The sequence below is a fragment of the Tribolium castaneum genome, chromosome 5 (genome assembly GCF_031307605.1).
Source record: "Tribolium castaneum strain GA2 chromosome 5, icTriCast1.1, whole genome shotgun sequence".
NCBI classification, from domain to species: domain Eukaryota; kingdom Metazoa; phylum Arthropoda; class Insecta; order Coleoptera; family Tenebrionidae; genus Tribolium; species Tribolium castaneum.
In genome coordinates this window covers 2,994,965-3,011,453 of record NC_087398.1, presented here as the reverse complement: position 1 = coordinate 3,011,453, position 16,489 = coordinate 2,994,965, and the positions used below count along the sequence as shown (strand labels likewise).

The 16,489-nt window shown below is 35.8% G+C and overlaps 3 protein-coding genes across 4 annotated transcripts; 1 reads left to right on the top strand and 2 right to left on the bottom strand.

Annotated features, from left to right (window-relative positions):
• Positions 1-6,492: 6,492 nt before the first annotated feature.
• Positions 6,493-7,467, bottom strand: LOC100141884 (uncharacterized). The gene is made up of 4 exons (XM_001812972.3): positions 7,328-7,467; positions 7,218-7,266; positions 6,707-7,069; positions 6,493-6,650 (listed from the first exon to the last, which is right to left on the bottom strand). The coding sequence occupies exons 1-4, from the start codon at positions 7,331-7,333 to the stop codon at positions 6,625-6,627; spliced, it is 444 nt and encodes a 147-aa protein (XP_001813024.1). The 5' UTR covers positions 7,334-7,467; the 3' UTR covers positions 6,493-6,624.
• A 1,305-nt stretch (positions 7,468-8,772) lies between these two features.
• LOC660177 (hypothetical protein) lies at positions 8,773-12,252 on the bottom strand. 2 transcript variants are annotated; one of them, XM_008196083.3, is made up of 9 exons: positions 12,113-12,252; positions 12,014-12,058; positions 11,935-11,964; positions 11,676-11,888; positions 11,460-11,630; positions 11,209-11,412; positions 10,266-11,162; positions 8,970-10,136; positions 8,773-8,916 (listed from the first exon to the last, which is right to left on the bottom strand). In XM_008196083.3, the coding sequence occupies exons 1-9, from the start codon at positions 12,165-12,167 to the stop codon at positions 8,870-8,872; spliced, it is 2,829 nt and encodes a 942-aa protein (XP_008194305.1). In that variant the 5' UTR covers positions 12,168-12,252; the 3' UTR covers positions 8,773-8,869. The 2 variants fall into 2 exon arrangements, with proteins under 2 accessions (XP_008194305.1, XP_001813059.1); XM_001813007.4 differs by having other exon boundaries at positions 8,970-11,162.
• On the top strand, positions 12,123-15,795 carry LOC660238 (dynein regulatory complex subunit 5). Its single transcript, XM_064356687.1, has 8 exons — positions 12,123-12,263; positions 12,316-13,986; positions 14,037-14,392; positions 14,439-14,591; positions 14,770-14,873; positions 14,921-15,102; positions 15,152-15,408; positions 15,471-15,795. Exons 2-8 carry the CDS (start codon positions 13,815-13,817, stop codon positions 15,744-15,746), a joined length of 1,500 nt encoding a protein of 499 aa, XP_064212757.1. The 5' UTR covers positions 12,123-12,263; positions 12,316-13,814; the 3' UTR covers positions 15,747-15,795.
• The last annotated feature ends 694 nt before the right edge of the window (positions 15,796-16,489 follow it).

The following is a 16,489-nucleotide window of genomic DNA, read 5'->3' as shown; positions in this document are numbered from 1 at the left end:
CAAACCGCATTGCTCTACGACTTTTAGTTTTCGAGTTATGAATTTTTTTAATGAATAAAATTTTTCACTATGACCCTAAATTTAGGCAAAAATTTTTAAATTTTTAATTCTTGTGAAAAATTGATATATTATGTAAAATGAGCCGTAGAATTCAACCGAACAAACCGCATTGCTCTACGACTTTTAGTTTTTTTTTTATGAATTTTTTTAGTGCAAAACTTTGATCGCCTCTGTAGCCGGAACCGTTGCCCGGAGCGGCTCCGGGTTTGGTCGAAAAAATAGATAAAATTAAGCGCTATCAGATGTTTTTTTGTTCGTTGCTCTAAGTCTTACAGTTTCCGAGAAAAACGCAAAAAAAGGTTTCCATTTTCACTTTTTTTCAATTTTCAACCGCCAATTACGGCGAAACTATTAGAGGTATCGAGAAACGGAAAAATGGAAGACAACCGGAATAAAAAACTCTACAAAATGGCATAGGACTCAAGGCAATATCTCGCAAAAAATTTTTCAATTTTCAAACGCCGATTACGGCCAAACTAAAAGAGTTAGGAGAAAATGCTTTTTTAGATCGGAAAGAGCACATCAAAATCTATAAGATAGAATCGGTTTTAGTTGATTTAGAGACACTTTAAAAATTGACCGATTTTAAGGGGGGGGGTGTTAACTTTTTTTTAATATTTTTTATTTTCTCATTTCTGGCTAAACTATTCGAAAAAGTGGAACTATTTTGATCGATTCCTATGCAAAATGATCCGGGGAATCGATTGGCATCGAGAAAATTGCCAAATTCCCAATAGTTTTTTAGTTATGAATTTTTTAAAATTTTCCCAATTTTTGCATTTGTCTCCAATTTGCTCGAAAACTATTAGTCGGAGAACAATAATTTTTTTTGAAAAAGATAGATAATTTAAAGAGCTTTCCAACGATGATACACTTCATGGGGTTATCTCTGATAGTTACGGAGCTATTGCTTGACAAAAGTTCCGGGTACCCAAAATCGACAAAAATTGCGACGAAAATTGAAAAATCAAACCTCTAAAAATCGAACATATGGACTTTTTGTGGACTAAAAACAACTTTTGTGGGTTGTTAAGACATGTAGAAGTCCATAAAAATTTACTGGAGTGAGTTTAAAAAAAAATTTTTTTTTTCACCTCTTTGAAGGTAAGTAAATATTACTCAGAAAATTTTAGCAAAAAAATTGAAAATTTTAAATCTCGTGAAAGGATGGTATAATACAGAAAATGAGCCGCTGAATTCAATGGAACAAACCGCATTGCTCTACGACTTTTAGTTTTCGAGTTATGAATTTTTTTAATGAATAAAATTTTTCACTATGACCCTAAATTTAGGCAAAAATTTTTAAATTTTTAATTCTTGTGAAAAATTGATATATTATGTAAAATGAGCCGTAGAATTCAACCGAACAAACCGCATTGCTCTACGACTTTTAGTTTTTTTTTTATGAATTTTTTTAGTGCAAAACTTTGATCGCCTCTGTAGCCGGAACCGTTGCCCGGAGCGGCTCCGGGTTTGGTCGAAAAAATAGATAAAATTAAGCGCTATCAGATGTTTTTTTGTTCGTTGCTCTAAGTCTTACAGTTTCCGAGAAAAACGCAAAAAAAGGTTTCCATTTTCACTTTTTTTCAATTTTCAACCGCCAATTACGGCGAAACTATTAGAGGTATCGAGAAACGGAAAAATGGAAGACAACCGGAATAAAAAACTCTACAAAATGGCATAGGACTCAAGGCAATATCTCGCAAAAAATTTTTCAATTTTCAAACGCCGATTACGGCCAAACTAAAAGAGTTAGGAGAAAATGCTTTTTTAGATCGGAAAGAGCACATCAAAATCTATAAGATAGAATCGGTTTTAGTTGATTTAGAGACACTTTAAAAATTGACCGATTTTAAGGGGGGGGTGTTAACTTTTTTTTAATATTTTTTATTTTCTCATTTCTGGCTAAACTATTCGAAAAAGTGGAACTATTTTGATCGATTCCTATGCAAAATGATCCGGGGAATCGATTGGCATCGAGAAAATTGCCAAATTCCCAATAGTTTTTTAGTTATGAATTTTTTAAAATTTTCCCAATTTTTGCATTTGTCTCCAATTTGCTCGAAAACTATTAGTCGGAGAACAATAATTTTTTTTGAAAAAGATAGATAATTTAAAGAGCTTTCCAACGGTAATACACTTCATAGGGTTATCTCTGATAGTTCCGGAGCTATTGCTTGACAAAAGTTCCGGGTACCCAAAATCGACAAAAATTGCGACGAAAATTGAAAAATCAAACTTCTAAAAATCGAACATATGGACTTTTTGTGGACTAAAAACAACTTTTGTGGGTTGTTAAGACATGTAGAAGTCCATAAAAATTTACTGGAGTGAGTTTAAAAAAAATTTTTTTTTCACCTCTTTGAAGGTAAGTAAATATTACTCAGGAAATTTTAGCAAAAAAATTGAAAATTTTAAATCTCGTGAAAAGATGGTATAATACAGAAAATGAGCCGCTGAATTCAATGGAACAAACCGCATTGCTCTACGACTTTTAGTTTTCGAGTTATGAATTTTTTTAATGAATAAAATTTTTCACTATGACCCTAAATTTAGGCAAAAATTTTTAAATTTTTAATTCTTGTGAAAAATTGATATATTATGTAAAATGAGCCGTAGAATTCAACCGAACAAACCGCATTGCTCTACGACTTTTAGTTTTTTTTTTATGAATTTTTTTAGTGCAAAACTTTGATCGCCTCTGTAGCCGGAACCGTTGCCCGGAGTGGCTCCGGGTTTGGTCGAAAAAATAGATAAAATTAAGCGCTATCAGATGTTTTTTTGTTCGTTGCTCTAAGTCTTACAGTTTCCGAGAAAAACGCATAAAAAGGTTTCCATTTTCACTTTTTTTCAATTTTCAACCGCCAATTACGGCGAAACTATTAGAGTTATCGAGAAACGAAAAAATGGAGGACAACCGGAATAAAAAACTCTACAAAATGGCATAGGACCCAAGGCGATATCTCGCAAAAAATTTTTCAATTTTCAAACGCCGATTACGGCCAAACTAAAAGAGTTAGGAGAAAATGCTTTTTTAGATCGGAAAGAGCACATCAAAATCTATAAGATAGAATCGGTTTTAGTTGATTTAGAGACACTTTAAAAATTGACCGATTTTAAGGGGGGGGTGTTAACTTTTTTTTAATATTTTTTATTTTCTTATTTCTGGCTAAACTATTCGAAAAAGTGGAACTATTTTGATCGATTCCTATGCAAAATGATCCGGGGAATCGATTGGCATCGAGAAAATTGCCAAATTCCCAATAGTTTTTTAGTTATGAATTTTTTAAAATTTTCCCAATTTTTGCATTTGTCTCCAATTTGCTCGAAAACTATTAGTCGGAGAACAATAATTTTTTTTGAAAAAGATAGATAATTTAAAGAGCTTTCCAACGGTAATACACTTCATAGGGTTATCTCTGATAGTTCCGGAGCTATTGCTTGACAAAAGTTCCGGGTACCCAAAATCGACAAAAATTGCGACGAAAATTGAAAAATCAAACTTCTAAAAATCGAACATATGGACTTTTTGTGGACTAAAAACAACTTTTGTGGGTTGTTAAGACATGTAGAAGTCCATAAAAATTTACTGGAGTGAGTTTAAAAAAATTTTTTTTTTCACCTCTTTGAAGGTAAGTAAATATTACTCAGGAAATTTTAGCAAAAAAATTGAAAATTTTAAATCTTGTGAAAAGATGGTATAATACAGAAAATGAGCCGCTGAATTCAATGGAACAAACCGCATTGCTCTACGACTTTTAGTTTTCGAGTTATGAATTTTTTTAATGAATAAAATTTTTCACTATGACCCTAAATTTAGGCAAAAATTTTTAAATTTTTAATTCTTGTGAAAAATTGATATATTATGTAAAATGAGCCGTAGAATTCAACCGAACAAACCGCATTGCTCTACGACTTTTAGTTTTTTTTTTATGAATTTTTTTAGTGCAAAACTTTGATCGCCTCTGTAGCCGGAACCGTTGCCCGGAGCGGCTCCGGGTTTGGTCGAAAAAATAGATAAAATTAAGCGCTATCAGATGTTTTTTTGTTCGTTGCTCTAAGTCTTACAGTTTCCGAGAAAAACGCATAAAAAGGTTTCCATTTTCACTTTTTTTCAATTTTCAACCGCCAATTACGGCGAAACTATTAGAGTTATCGAGAAACGAAAAAATGGAGGACAACCGGAATAAAAAACTCTACAAAATGGCATAGGACCCAAGGCGATATCTCGCAAAAAATTTTTCAATTTTCAAACGCCGATTACGGCCAAACTAAAAGAGTTAGGAGAAAATGCTTTTTTAGATCGGAAAGAGCACATCAAAATCTATAAGATAGAATCGGTTTTAGTTGATTTAGAGACACTTTAAAAATTGACCGATTTTAAGGGGGGGGTGTTAACTTTTTTTTAATATTTTTTATTTTCTTATTTCTGGCTAAACTATTCGAAAAAGTGGAACTATTTTGATCGATTCCTATGCAAAATGATCCGGGGAATCGATTGGCATCGAGAAAATTGCCAAATTCCCAATAGTTTTTTAGTTATGAATTTTTTAAAATTTTCCCAATTTTTGCATTTGTCTCCAATTTGCTCGAAAACTATTAGTCGGAGAACAATAATTTTTTTTGAAAAAGATAGATAATTTAAAGAGCTTTCCAACGGTAATACACTTCATAGGGTTATCTCTGATAGTTCCGGAGCTATTGCTTGACAAAAGTTCCGGGTACCCAAAATCGACAAAAATTGCGACGAAAATTGAAAAATCAAACTTCTAAAAATCGAACATATGGACTTTTTGTGGACTAAAAACAACTTTTGTGGGTTGTTAAGACATGTAGAAGTCCATAAAAATTTACTGGAGTGAGTTTAAAAAAAATTTTTTTTTCACCTCTTTGAAGGTAAGTAAATATTACTCAGGAAATTTTAGCAAAAAAATTGAAAATTTTAAATCTTGTGAAAAGATGGTATAATACAGAAAATGAGCCGCTGAATTCAATGGAACAAACCGCATTGCTCTACGACTTTTAGTTTTCGAGTTATGAATTTTTTTAATGAATAAAATTTTTCACTATGACCCTAAATTTAGGCAAAAATTTTTAAATTTTTAATTCTTGTGAAAAATTGATATATTATGTAAAATGAGCCGTAGAATTCAACCGAACAAACCGCATTGCTCTACGACTTTTAGTTTTTTTTTTATGAATTTTTTTAGTGAAAAACTTTGATCGCCTCTGTAGCCGGAACCGTTGCCCGGAGCGGCTCCGGGTTTGGTCGAAAAAATAGATAAAATTAAGCGCTATCAGATGTTTTTTTGTTCGTTGCTCTAAGTCTTACAGTTTCCGAGAAAAACGCATAAAAAGGTTTCCATTTTCACTTTTTTTCAATTTTCAACCGCCAATTACGGCGAAACTATTAGAGTTATCGAGAAACGAAAAAATGGAGGACAACCGGAATAAAAAACTCTAAAAAATGGCATAGGACCCAAGGCGATATCTCGCAAAAAATTTTTCAATTTTCAAACGCCGATTACGGCCAAACTAAAAGAGTTAGGAGAAAATGCTTTTTTAGATCGGAAAGAGCACATCAAAATCTATAAGATAGAATCGGTTTTAGTTGATTTAGAGACACTTTAAAAATTGACCGATTTTAAGGGGGGGGTGTTAACTTTTTTTTAATATTTTTTATTTTCTCATTTCTGGCTAAACTATTCGAAAAAGTGAAACTATTTTGATCGATTCCTATGCAAAATGATCCGGGGAATCGATTGGCATCGAGAAAATTGCCAAATTCCCAATAGTTTTTTAGTTATGAATTTTTTAAAATTTTCCCAATTTTTGCATTTGTCTCCAATTTGCTCGAAAACTATTAGTCGGAGAACAATAATTTTTTTTGAAGAAGATAGATAATTTAAAGAGCTTTCCAACGATAATACACTTCATGGGGTTATCTCTGATAGTTCCGGAGCTATTGCTTGACAAAAGTTCCGGGTACCCAAAATCGACAGAAATTGCAACGAAAATTTAAAAAATCAAACATCAAAAAATCGAACATATGGACTTTTTTTGGACTTTTAACAACTCTAGAGAGTTGTAAAGGCATATATAAATACGAAAATGTATGACAGAACGAATTAAAAAAAATAATTTTTTCACTTTCTTGAAGGTAAGTGTTATTACTCAGGAAATTTAAGCAAAAAAAAACAAAACAAAAAAAGACGTTTAGTCTTTGAGTTATAAATTTTGTTAATGTAAAACTTTAATCGCCTCTATAGCCGGAACCGTTGCCCGGAGCGGCTCCAGGTTTAGACAAAAAAATAAATAATTTTAAGAAAAGGCCATAAAACTTTTGCTAGAGTAGGTTTAAAAATAATACGAGTACTTTTACAAACTTAAACTTGCCTACAAAAAATAAATAGGTAACGAAAAAAAAAACTCTTATATAAGCAAATCAAATTTATTTACAGCAATGTAAGTAAAAAAAATATTTACAAATTTACAAAAGTACAAAAACCAAATGCAAAACGTTGTGCGGACTTGATACACTTGATTGGAGTTGTTCGGGGTAGATTACCATCCACCACCACCACCTCCTCCTGCAAATCCGAATTAAACAGTTTTACCAGAAAAAATATATTTTAAAAAAACTTACCGGATTTCCATCCGCCGCCACCGCCTCCGAAACCGCCACCACCTCCGTATCCACCGCCGCTACCTCCATGACCTCCACCGCCTCCGCCATTGGGCACAATAATTTTAATAATTTTCACAATTGGAGCTCCGCCTCCGCCGCCGCCACCGCCATGGCCGCCGCCTCCGGATTGCCATCCACCGCCGCCTCCGCTAGATTGCCATCCGCCTCCACCTCCGCCGGACTGCCAGCCACCGCCGCCCCCTCCTCCGCCTCCAAGAGGTTTCCAGCCTCCATTACCGCCGCCTCCACCAGACTGCCAGCCGCCTCCCCCTCCGCCAGATTGCCAGCCGCCGCCACCGCCGCCGCCTCCGAGGTGACCACCTGGATAAACAAAAATATATTAAATTATTCCGGCTTGTTAGTTTCATTTGCAATAACTTGCAAACTTTCACTAGTGACAAGAAGAGGTGCTAATTAATTAATATCTCAAAATACAATGTAGTAAACATAAAAATTCGAAAAATTATACCTTGGGCAACGTTAGCAGCCACGCACACTACCAGAGCGCAAACGAACACCTGAAGAAAACAATTTTTATTAAATTTTTGTGTTAATTATTATGATTGTTTTATTTTTTACCTTCATGATTTGTTATCAGGAGGTGACTGACTAGGGCTCCCTACAGCTGAATTTATATAGTAAAAGAGTTAGTCCCCTCTTTCGACTTTTAATTGATTTTAACACTTTGGCCCCTCTATTTGCACAAACACAATAACAATATTCTATTGCAATTTTGTTTGTATTTGTTGCCCACTTAGAAAAAAAATTATTACATCAAATATAACATGAAAGTTACTTCCGGACTCTTGAGTATGACACTATGAGCCATCATAAAAGTGAAATAGATGCTCAAAAGGTATAATAGTTTTTGTAATTTTTATAGTAACTTTAAGGAAGACGTTAATTAGGAACTTAAAGTCATGACTATCTTTAAAGGCGGTTTTGCAAGAAGGTCAATAGTATTGACAATACATGTAACAATTTTTAATTTTTTAATGGACTGGGTATAGCAATGAACCATTGATTAAATTAAGGTAGGTGTAGTAAATAATGCAAATTAGTATTCGCATCCTTTGATGTTCCTTTCATTTTTACATAAAAAGACCTTAAACAGCAATTATCCCTCTCAATTTTTTAACAATTTTGCCTTGTAGCGTAAATAAATGTAAATAAATCGGCAAAACATTCTTCGTTGCTGAGAATGCCATTTGTTTCAATTAAAAAAATAAGGTAATTACAATTTTTGAGGAAGTAGTCATAGTTTTTGCTGCAATGATAAAACACTTCTTAATTTTTAAGAACCATGTAAAAATAGTAGTAGGATATAAAATGTTACTTCTAGACCATGTGGCGTCATAAGAATTAAGGTTGAATCTTACAAATTTAGCTGTTCTCCCAAAAGTAACAACCGAAAAAGGCCTAAAACTTTTCAAATAGCATTATTTTTATTGACCAAAAGCATTATTGCGGTGCTTGTTAATTCTTTTGGACTTTGCAGTAGCTTACAAGATTGAAATGTGTAGATAGCAAGGGCAACTGTAAATAAAATTACTAAATGGTGTGAAGGTCCCATAATAGTTTTAAAACACTTCGATTTAGAAGAGCTTGTACGAGAGCAAGTCAAGTGTTTTTAAAGAAGTGACAAGTCATTCTCGTACTACTTACCTAATATAATATACTTATTTATTTAATTTCTGCTCAGAGTGAGTAAAAAATTTTTATTATGTGACAATGTACTATAAAAAAATTAATTTAATTTAAAATAATTGTAATCCTATTTGTCAAATAATTTTAGATGTACCTACTTTCTCATTCATCAGTTAGTTGTTGATATCATTTATTCAGTATTTTTATTGAATTCGTAGTTGCAATTTCAATATTTACTTTATTAAAAAATTAAGAAAAAGAAGAGAGTAAATTTTACTAAAGGGTTCATTGACTACTTAATTTTTGTATTTATTAATAAACTACTAAATTTGTGTTTTTGTCGCATACAACATTCAAGGCCAAATAAAAAACAGAAATTATTTTTTTTCATATTTATTAAAAAAATCACATACAATAAAAAGTTACTTATAAAAATAATATTCACAGATAAAAAATATAATTAAATAAGAGTTATTAATAATGTCCCGCTGTATATGAACCAGAGCTAGCGCCTGCAAAGCCTGAAAATCAAATTTTAATTAAATTGAAACAATAGTTACATTTGGTAATTTACTTGAACTTCCGGCAAATGAATGTGATTTGGCAAAAGAGCCAGCTCCTGACACTCCCAAATTCCCACCCAAACCATGTTTCCCAAACAAATTTCCAAGCAATCCGGAAAAACCTGTTCCTGCATTACCGCCTCCTCCTAAAGAACCCGATGCTGCGAAAGCTCCACTTTGCGAACCTGCAAAGCCGCCAAAGTTTCCACTTCCAGCCGCCCCCCCAACTGGACTTTTCACACCTCCGGAGCAAATCCCGCAGTTCCCGGACGATCCAAAAGAACCACTTCCTGCGTAAGCACCACCATCTTTTCCGCCGGTAACCGAACCGTCGGGTTTAAAAATCTGGACATTCCCGGTGGCAAAACCGTCACCTCCAGAACTTGCACTTCCATCAAAGCCTGAACCCGAACTTGAACTACCTGGAGCATCTTTTCCTCCGGTTACTGTCCCATCAGGCTTGAAAATATGGACGTTTCCTGTGGCAAAACCATCGGCTCCAGTGTTAGAACCGGAATTACTTGATGTAGCTTTGGTTCCTCCAGCTAGATCGTTTCCTCCAGTGACGGTACCATCGGGTTTGAAGACTTCAACATTTCCAGTTGCAAAACCACCACCAGATTTGCTCCCAGAACCAGAAATTGAGCCTCCATAACTTCCAGAAAAGCCGGGTCCAGTGGTACCGTCGGGTTTAAAAATGTGCACATTTCCAGTGGCAAATCCGCTAGTTGCGCCATTTTCACCGCTGGGTGAATCTTTTCCTCCGGTAATTGTCCCATCAGATTTGATTATTTCAACATTTCCAGTAGCAAAGCCGCTATCAGATTTGCTTCCGGTACCAGAAATGGAAGAACCATAACTACCAGAAGCGCCTGATCCTTCAGGCTTTGTCTCAGGTTTTTCAGTACCAGCAGGTGGACTTGTGAAGCTGGCATCTGAAGAGGATACACTTGTTGATGTTCCGGAGACACCAAACGATGAAGGTTTGTCGTTTTCTGCAGGTTTTTGCCCAAATACGCCAGCACCCGAACTAGGCGTTGGTGAAATTTTGTCTTTTTCGGAATCAAAAATAGGTGTTTTTAAAGTTCCATCAGGTTTTTGAATTGTTACGCTCCCCGTTGCAAAACCTGAGCCCTCTGTAGCAGCTGGTGAGCCAGAAGTTTCTAAATTTGTTTTTCCTACGAAGATGAAATCGGGATTTAACGGATGGTATCCAGCAACTGGTTTTGTGTAAACTGTTCCAGTGATTGGCGGGTGTAGATGTATTGACGGTTTTGGAATAGTGTAATAGTGTGTGTATCCATTACCTGCAGTATAGTCTTTGCTCCAACCAGAAATTCCGGATTGAGTTGTAGCTTGAGATCCGGCATTTATTGTAGAAGTTATCGAAGTTGAAGGAATATTAGCGGAAATGCTTCCGACAGCTACTGGCAAAGATCCGCCTGGAGAAACGGAAGATGCTGGAATACTATGATGGATACTTCCGTTAGGTCCTGGAAAAGGTCCCTTGCAACATGGTCCTTTAGATCCACCTGATGGGTGACTTGGGACAGGAACGTGACCATAATAATCTCCAGTTACGTGGTGGGATCCTGTACCATAACTACCACCAGTTACGTGAGATCCTGTCGGATAGTAGCCACCAGTCACGGGTGATCCCGTAGGATAGCTGGGAGCGCCTCCATGGTGCACGGGAATTGGAGGAACAGAATGAGCTGGTTTACTCTCATGGATGCTTCCGCTAGGTCCAGGAAATGTTGGTTTCACATTACTAATACTTCCGCCAAATCCAGCACCTCCTGTTACTACAGGACTCCCAATGCCGGGTACTGGAGGTACGGAATTAGCTGGTTTACTCTCGTGGATGCTTCCATTAGGTCCAGGGAATGGTCCCTTACAGCAAGGTTTTTTGTAACTTCCAGTTCCAGTTCCCGTGGGATTAGCAGGAAATCCAGTTCCAATTCCTCCAAAAGTACCAGATGTTCCACACCCTGGCCCTCCGTAACTTCCGCAAGGTTTGTTGGGATAGTAGGTAGGTGCAGGTGGTTTTGCAAAAGTAGGGCCAGGACCATATGAAGGTACCGAAGGTTGGGATGGATATGTTGGAGTAGGGACGTACCCTCCACTTGGTTTGTTGTAACTACCGGAAGAACTAGTACTGGTAGTTCCCCCATAACTGTTTGATTGACCAAAAGTACCACCTTCTAAAAATACGAGTATTTTTTAAATAATTACAAATGCAAGACTAACCATTAGATGGATTTAATGGTAAAGGCTGCACATTTGTGGTTCCGCCAAAAGTACCAGTAACTCCAGTTGAACCACTGATGGCGTTATTATCACTAGTACTTTGAGAAACAGACCGATTGGGACCTTCGTCTGTACCAGAAAGTCCTTTCAAAACTTCGCCACCTGGCGTAGCCGAAGTACTAGATGTTGCAGTACTGATTTCGCCTTAAAATAATTGTAAATAAAAAAATTACCAACAGTCAACAATTCACCAGTTGCAGTACCACTTGAACTTGAACACGATTTATCCCCAAGTGCACAGGTAACTCCACCAGGGCCACCACTTCCAACATCGACGTTAGAGCCAACTCCCACGCCCCCACCAACCCCAAGACCGGACCCGGACTCACAATTCTTATTAGTCAGTCCACAAGAACTCCCACCTGGAAAATTCATTCAAGGCCGATTTTTTTTTACAATTTTACTACCATTTGAACCACCCGCAAAACTTCCACTTCCACTAATAGCACCTCCGCCGCCACCGGAAGTCGTTTTGTAACCGGTAAAACCGCCTCCACCACCCACGGCACCAGCCGCAGCTCCTGCGTGGGCTAAACTCCCAACCAAATCCTTCAAACCGGCACCAATTTCGTTAAGAGAACCGGTACCAGAGAATGAACCTGAACTTGAACTGCTAAAAGCTAAGGACACAATAATTAATTTTGCGATTCGCGACACTAAACCTACACGACGATTGCGATCCTGCCGAAGAAGTGCCTACAAAAATATGGTAAAATTTTGACTGCGAAAATAATTTTTTTCTTACTGAAACTGCCGCTGAAGCTGCCTCCTTTAACTCCATGCTGTTGCGCTGCAATTAAAGCAAAGGTTTGATTCGAATGCAAATTTGCACAGATGCACTTACACAATTCAACCGACACTAAAGCTAAGAACAACAGTAAATAAAAATGATGTTTCATGGTCAACAGCGTAGTCGGAACAAAACAGATCTACAGGTTCTCGATGACTACGATCCCAAAGACGTTCAGCTCCTATTTATACAATAACGAGTTTGTGTAGGTAAAAAGTGCGAGAGTATAATCCGTGATGACAAAAAAATCGTTCCAGCAAATCATCTCCGCGTACCATCAAACACACTGATGTGATTACCTTTCAGGCGGTTTTTCTCCGTATTGCAAAGTTCAAATTAATTGGAGATTTCCATCAGCGTCTTCACGCAAAAAATACTGCATTTAACAGTAAAATAAGGTTTAATAACCTTGGCGATTGAAGCTGAAGCTTCTCCAATAAATGACTCCGTCAAAATCTAGCAGGATTTATTTTGCTGCGACAAGGTGACAATACCAAGAAGCCCACACCTTAACCTTCCTGTAAATCCAAATTGGTCAATAACATAAATATGACATTTGGCTCCGAAAATAGCTCGCGGTAGCAGCTAGTGGCAGAATTATAATAAGATGATCTAAAGATTTATTAAGTGACGCGTGGAGGAGATTTACAATAGAGGATGTGCCCTCACTTATTAATTACCAATATATCAGTTAATGTGTTTTAAACTCGTGTTATTACCATATTAGGCAAGAGTCGGCACGAAATCGTGATATTATTTTAATGATCGCAGCGGTGGAAACTCCGACATCCTTTTTTCTGTAGACGAGTCAACCGGTATTACACCTCTTTGTCACGGCTGGAGGAACATAATGAGGTCTATACTATCAAAATGAGCATTAACTGCGTCCTTACACATTTTATTAGCATCGGAGGAAGTATTATTTTACCATCAAGGCACAAAAATCTTCAATTTGCAAAATTTATCAGTTCCTCCAAAACCACGCGTCTTTGATTAATTGGATGGTTTTCCAGCAACTTGTTTACAATATTATACCGTATTATGTAATAGCTGATGACAAAGTGCGGAATTGTTCATAAAATAACAATTGTGAAGATTTGTGGGCAAATATTCGATAATGACTTAAATTCCCCAAAAATCCATTTTCCAGAAAACCTAAACGATTGAGGCGAAGGTTAACGATGTGGTTGATAGTAAAATTTCATGAATAATTAAAATGTCTCAAAATGTGGATGGCTCAAACAATAGGAGTCAATCTGCAAATTAATTGCTCACGAAGTGATGAACTGTTGGCAGGAAGTAGCAAAAAGTAGAAAAACAACTTTGTAACGTGTTGGTAATTGCGCTAGTTGTTTTTAAAAAATTTGAGGTATTTTCTGCGACCTTTTGTCATTTCGCTTTATTTGGTAACGGGTGGTTCAATCAGGCATTCTTTGATTTAATTATCACATTAGTCATCGGGAAAGTCCGTGTTAGGTCAACAAATTAATAATTTACCAAACAATGAGAATAAATTTCATTTGAAGGATAATAAATCCAAGTCTAATCTGTAGCATGTGATGACTGGAACAGTTATTTTTATTTGGACGTTTGAGCAACAAGGCGAGCTGAATAAATTATAATCACGGATCTTGGATATTTGCCTCATTTGCATTGCTACACTAATTAGTGGAAATGGTTGGCGTCATTGAAGAAATTGTGAGAAACGGATTGTGTTTCCCGTAACGAAAGGGAACGTTTGATCGATTGACCAACAATGCGTATTCCGGTCACTGTTAATCCAAACACTTTGAAAACCTACAATTGTTACAATGAACGCAGAATTGAGAAAAATACTCTACGGAGCGATAATCTGTCAAGCTGGGATCAAGCCATTCCCAAGACCTTGCAGGAACTTTGCTTGGAATCCATCGCAAAAAACTGGCAAGGTACCACTTCCCCTTTTACAATTTCACCAGTTTCAAGTTATTTTTTTAAGAAAAACCGATTTTGGACGAGATCATTGTAACAATCGATCGCTGCTTTCTGTTAAACATTTTACCGACCGATCTCCCTTTGGCTCTAACAGTGCCAAAAATCCATGACGATATTTACTGGAAGCGATGTTATTTGCAGCGATGGCCAAAAGTAATTCCCGAAAACGTTTCACTAGACGTCCAGATAAACGAAATCGTGAAAGTGAGCAACAGCAGGAAAAGCAGTGAAGAGAGTGAAAGATCGCGAAAATCTAGCGCTGAAGCAGGTTTTAAGAGGACTTGGAAAGAGTGTTTCCTTGAAATACATATTTGCGAATATTTGGAGAAACTGAAACCTGAAAAATACGACGCTGAAAAAGTCACTTGCCTACGAAATTTTGCAATTGATTAATTTGAATTTTTAGATCAAAGAACTGGCCGACTTGTGCACTGACTATGTTAAAATTTTGGATATACGGGAATTGCAGTGTTCGGAGAATTCCCCAAATCGAATTCCTCTAAACGCGATTACTTCGGGGTTGGGGAATTTAACTGAACTCTCGATTTGCTTCAAACAGGTGAGGAATGTTTTTATTTTTAGAACAAATATCCATTTCTCTAATTGGTATTTTGTAAATGTGGTCGACGTAAACCAAAGTAAACACATTATTTTAAATGTTAGGTTTTTTAACCACTGATTTATTCGAAAACTGACGGATGCAATTTAACATTTTCATTAATTTAATTGTGTAATAGACCTACGTTGGAGAAAAATTCACTTGGGACACAGTCAGGACCTCGCTACAGGATATAAAATTGTTGGCAAAAGGACTAGAAAAGTGTAAATTAACAGTTTTCAGGTGTGTACCCACACAATTAAAATGTGGGTAATAGTTTTCAATTTTAGACTAAGAAATTCTGATATTGATGACGAAAAAGCCGTGGTCATTTTAAAGTCTCTTCTGAAGCATGAGTTGGAAACGCTGGATTTTTCCCACTGTCGAATCCGGGACTACGGTGCGGTGGCTATCAGTAAATTTTGCTTAGAGAATTCCGTCACTAATTTAATTTTGACGAACAATCGTATCGGTAAATCATTTCAGAATTTTTTCCGAAAAATGTTGTGTGTGTTTAACAGGAGCCAAAGGAATTGAGGCCATTTCTTACGCAATTTGTAGCCCCACTTGCAATTTAAAATCTCTCGATTTAAAACTGAATCCAATTAGTCAAAGAGGCGTCGAAATTTTAATGAAACCTTTAACACTAAGTGCACGGAAGCTCAAAATTTTGCATTTGAACGCTTGCGGAGTGGGGCCTATTTCTGCTTTGGGCGAGATGATTGAACACAATTCGCATTTGGAGCACTTGGATTTGAGTAATAATCCTTTCGGAGAGGTAATAAAACCGGCCTTTCCAGCTGGGATTTCTTGCGTAAATTGATCGGACTGTTGTTTTAGGAAATGGGTAAGATAATTATGAGGGGTTTGAGATACAATACGACTTTAAAAAAATTAGATGTGAGAATGTGCAAGTTGAATTCAGCGGACGAATTCGAGATTCTTCAAAGAATTAATAAAAACAGGATTGCGATGAAACGACCGAGAACCGCCAGAAAACCTATTATTATCGAACCGCAATATAAATTTGAAATATCGGATGAATTGTTATCGGAGATGGAAAATGTATTTCAGAGTAATAAAAGTGACGAGACAACAAATGAGCTTATTGAATAATAAATTGAAGTCGCTTTTTGTCAATTTTATAAATAAAGTATTTCACGTCTGTGGATTTTCATTTATAATAAAAAGTTCAATGGCATCATGAGTATAATGAATCACAATAATAAATACTGCATGCATATTGTTGCAACAATTTGTCATGCTCATATGTGGAAAATGATTTATTGTTAAAAATTGTTGCATTAATTAAATTAGTCACATTATTATACATTACGCGATTAGCGACAACGAAGTTAAATCACAAGACCATTTTTATTTGAAATGTACCTATTATCATATTATTATTGTAAATGCGTAAAATCTACAAGTCTTGAAAAAACAGACACCTTCCGGTAATCCAAATTCTCATAACATATTTAAGAAAACTAGGTATAATTACTTGCTTCACGCTCATTACATATTTATCAAACCATGTCTTACGTCAAATGTTTAAATTAGGAAGGCAAAATTATAAACATAAAAATGCTTATTTATTTGTTTATTCAAACTAAAATATCAATTAAAAGTATTCTTGTGGGCATATTTTTAGATTTTGACAAATATGATACCGACTTCACAATTTTAAACATAAAAACAACATTAAAAGAGTAATAAAATATTTAACTTTTTGAATAAATTTAGAAAATATAACGTGTGTTCTTCTAAAATAGGCACTAGAACAGTAATTGCAATACATATTTTTTTTTAAATCGCTGTAGGTAAGTTTTGATCTTTTTTTCTGTCTTCAGAACAATCTA

Excerpts from the sequence above, each read along its gene's own strand:
- LOC100141884 (XM_001812972.3), bottom strand. Across the intron at positions 7,070-7,217 it reads GGCTGCTAACGTTGCCCAAG|GTGGTCACCTCGGAGGCGGC; the intron begins GTATAATTTTTC and ends TTGTTTATCCAG. Across the intron at positions 6,651-6,706 it reads TGGCGGCGGATGGAAATCCG|GAGGAGGTGGTGGTGGTGGA; the intron begins GTAAGTTTTTTT and ends TCGGATTTGCAG.
- LOC660238 (XM_064356687.1), top strand. The coding sequence starts at position 13,815 with ATGCGTATTCCGGTCACTGTTAATCCAAACACTTTGAAAACCTACAAT. Across the intron at positions 14,592-14,769 it reads TCTCGATTTGCTTCAAACAG|ACCTACGTTGGAGAAAAATT; the intron begins GTGAGGAATGTT and ends ATTGTGTAATAG. Across the intron at positions 15,409-15,470 it reads GTAATAATCCTTTCGGAGAG|GAAATGGGTAAGATAATTAT; the intron begins GTAATAAAACCG and ends CTGTTGTTTTAG.
- LOC660177 (XM_001813007.4), bottom strand. The coding sequence starts at position 12,167 with ATGAAACATCATTTTTATTTACTGTTGTTCTTAGCTTTAGTGTCGGTT. Across the intron at positions 11,889-11,934 it reads GGCAGGATCGCAATCGTCGT|CTTTTAGCAGTTCAAGTTCA; the intron begins GTAGGTTTAGTG and ends TTGTGTCCTTAG. Across the intron at positions 11,163-11,208 it reads ACCATTAAATCCATCTAATG|AAGGTGGTACTTTTGGTCAA; the intron begins GTTAGTCTTGCA and ends TCGTATTTTTAG.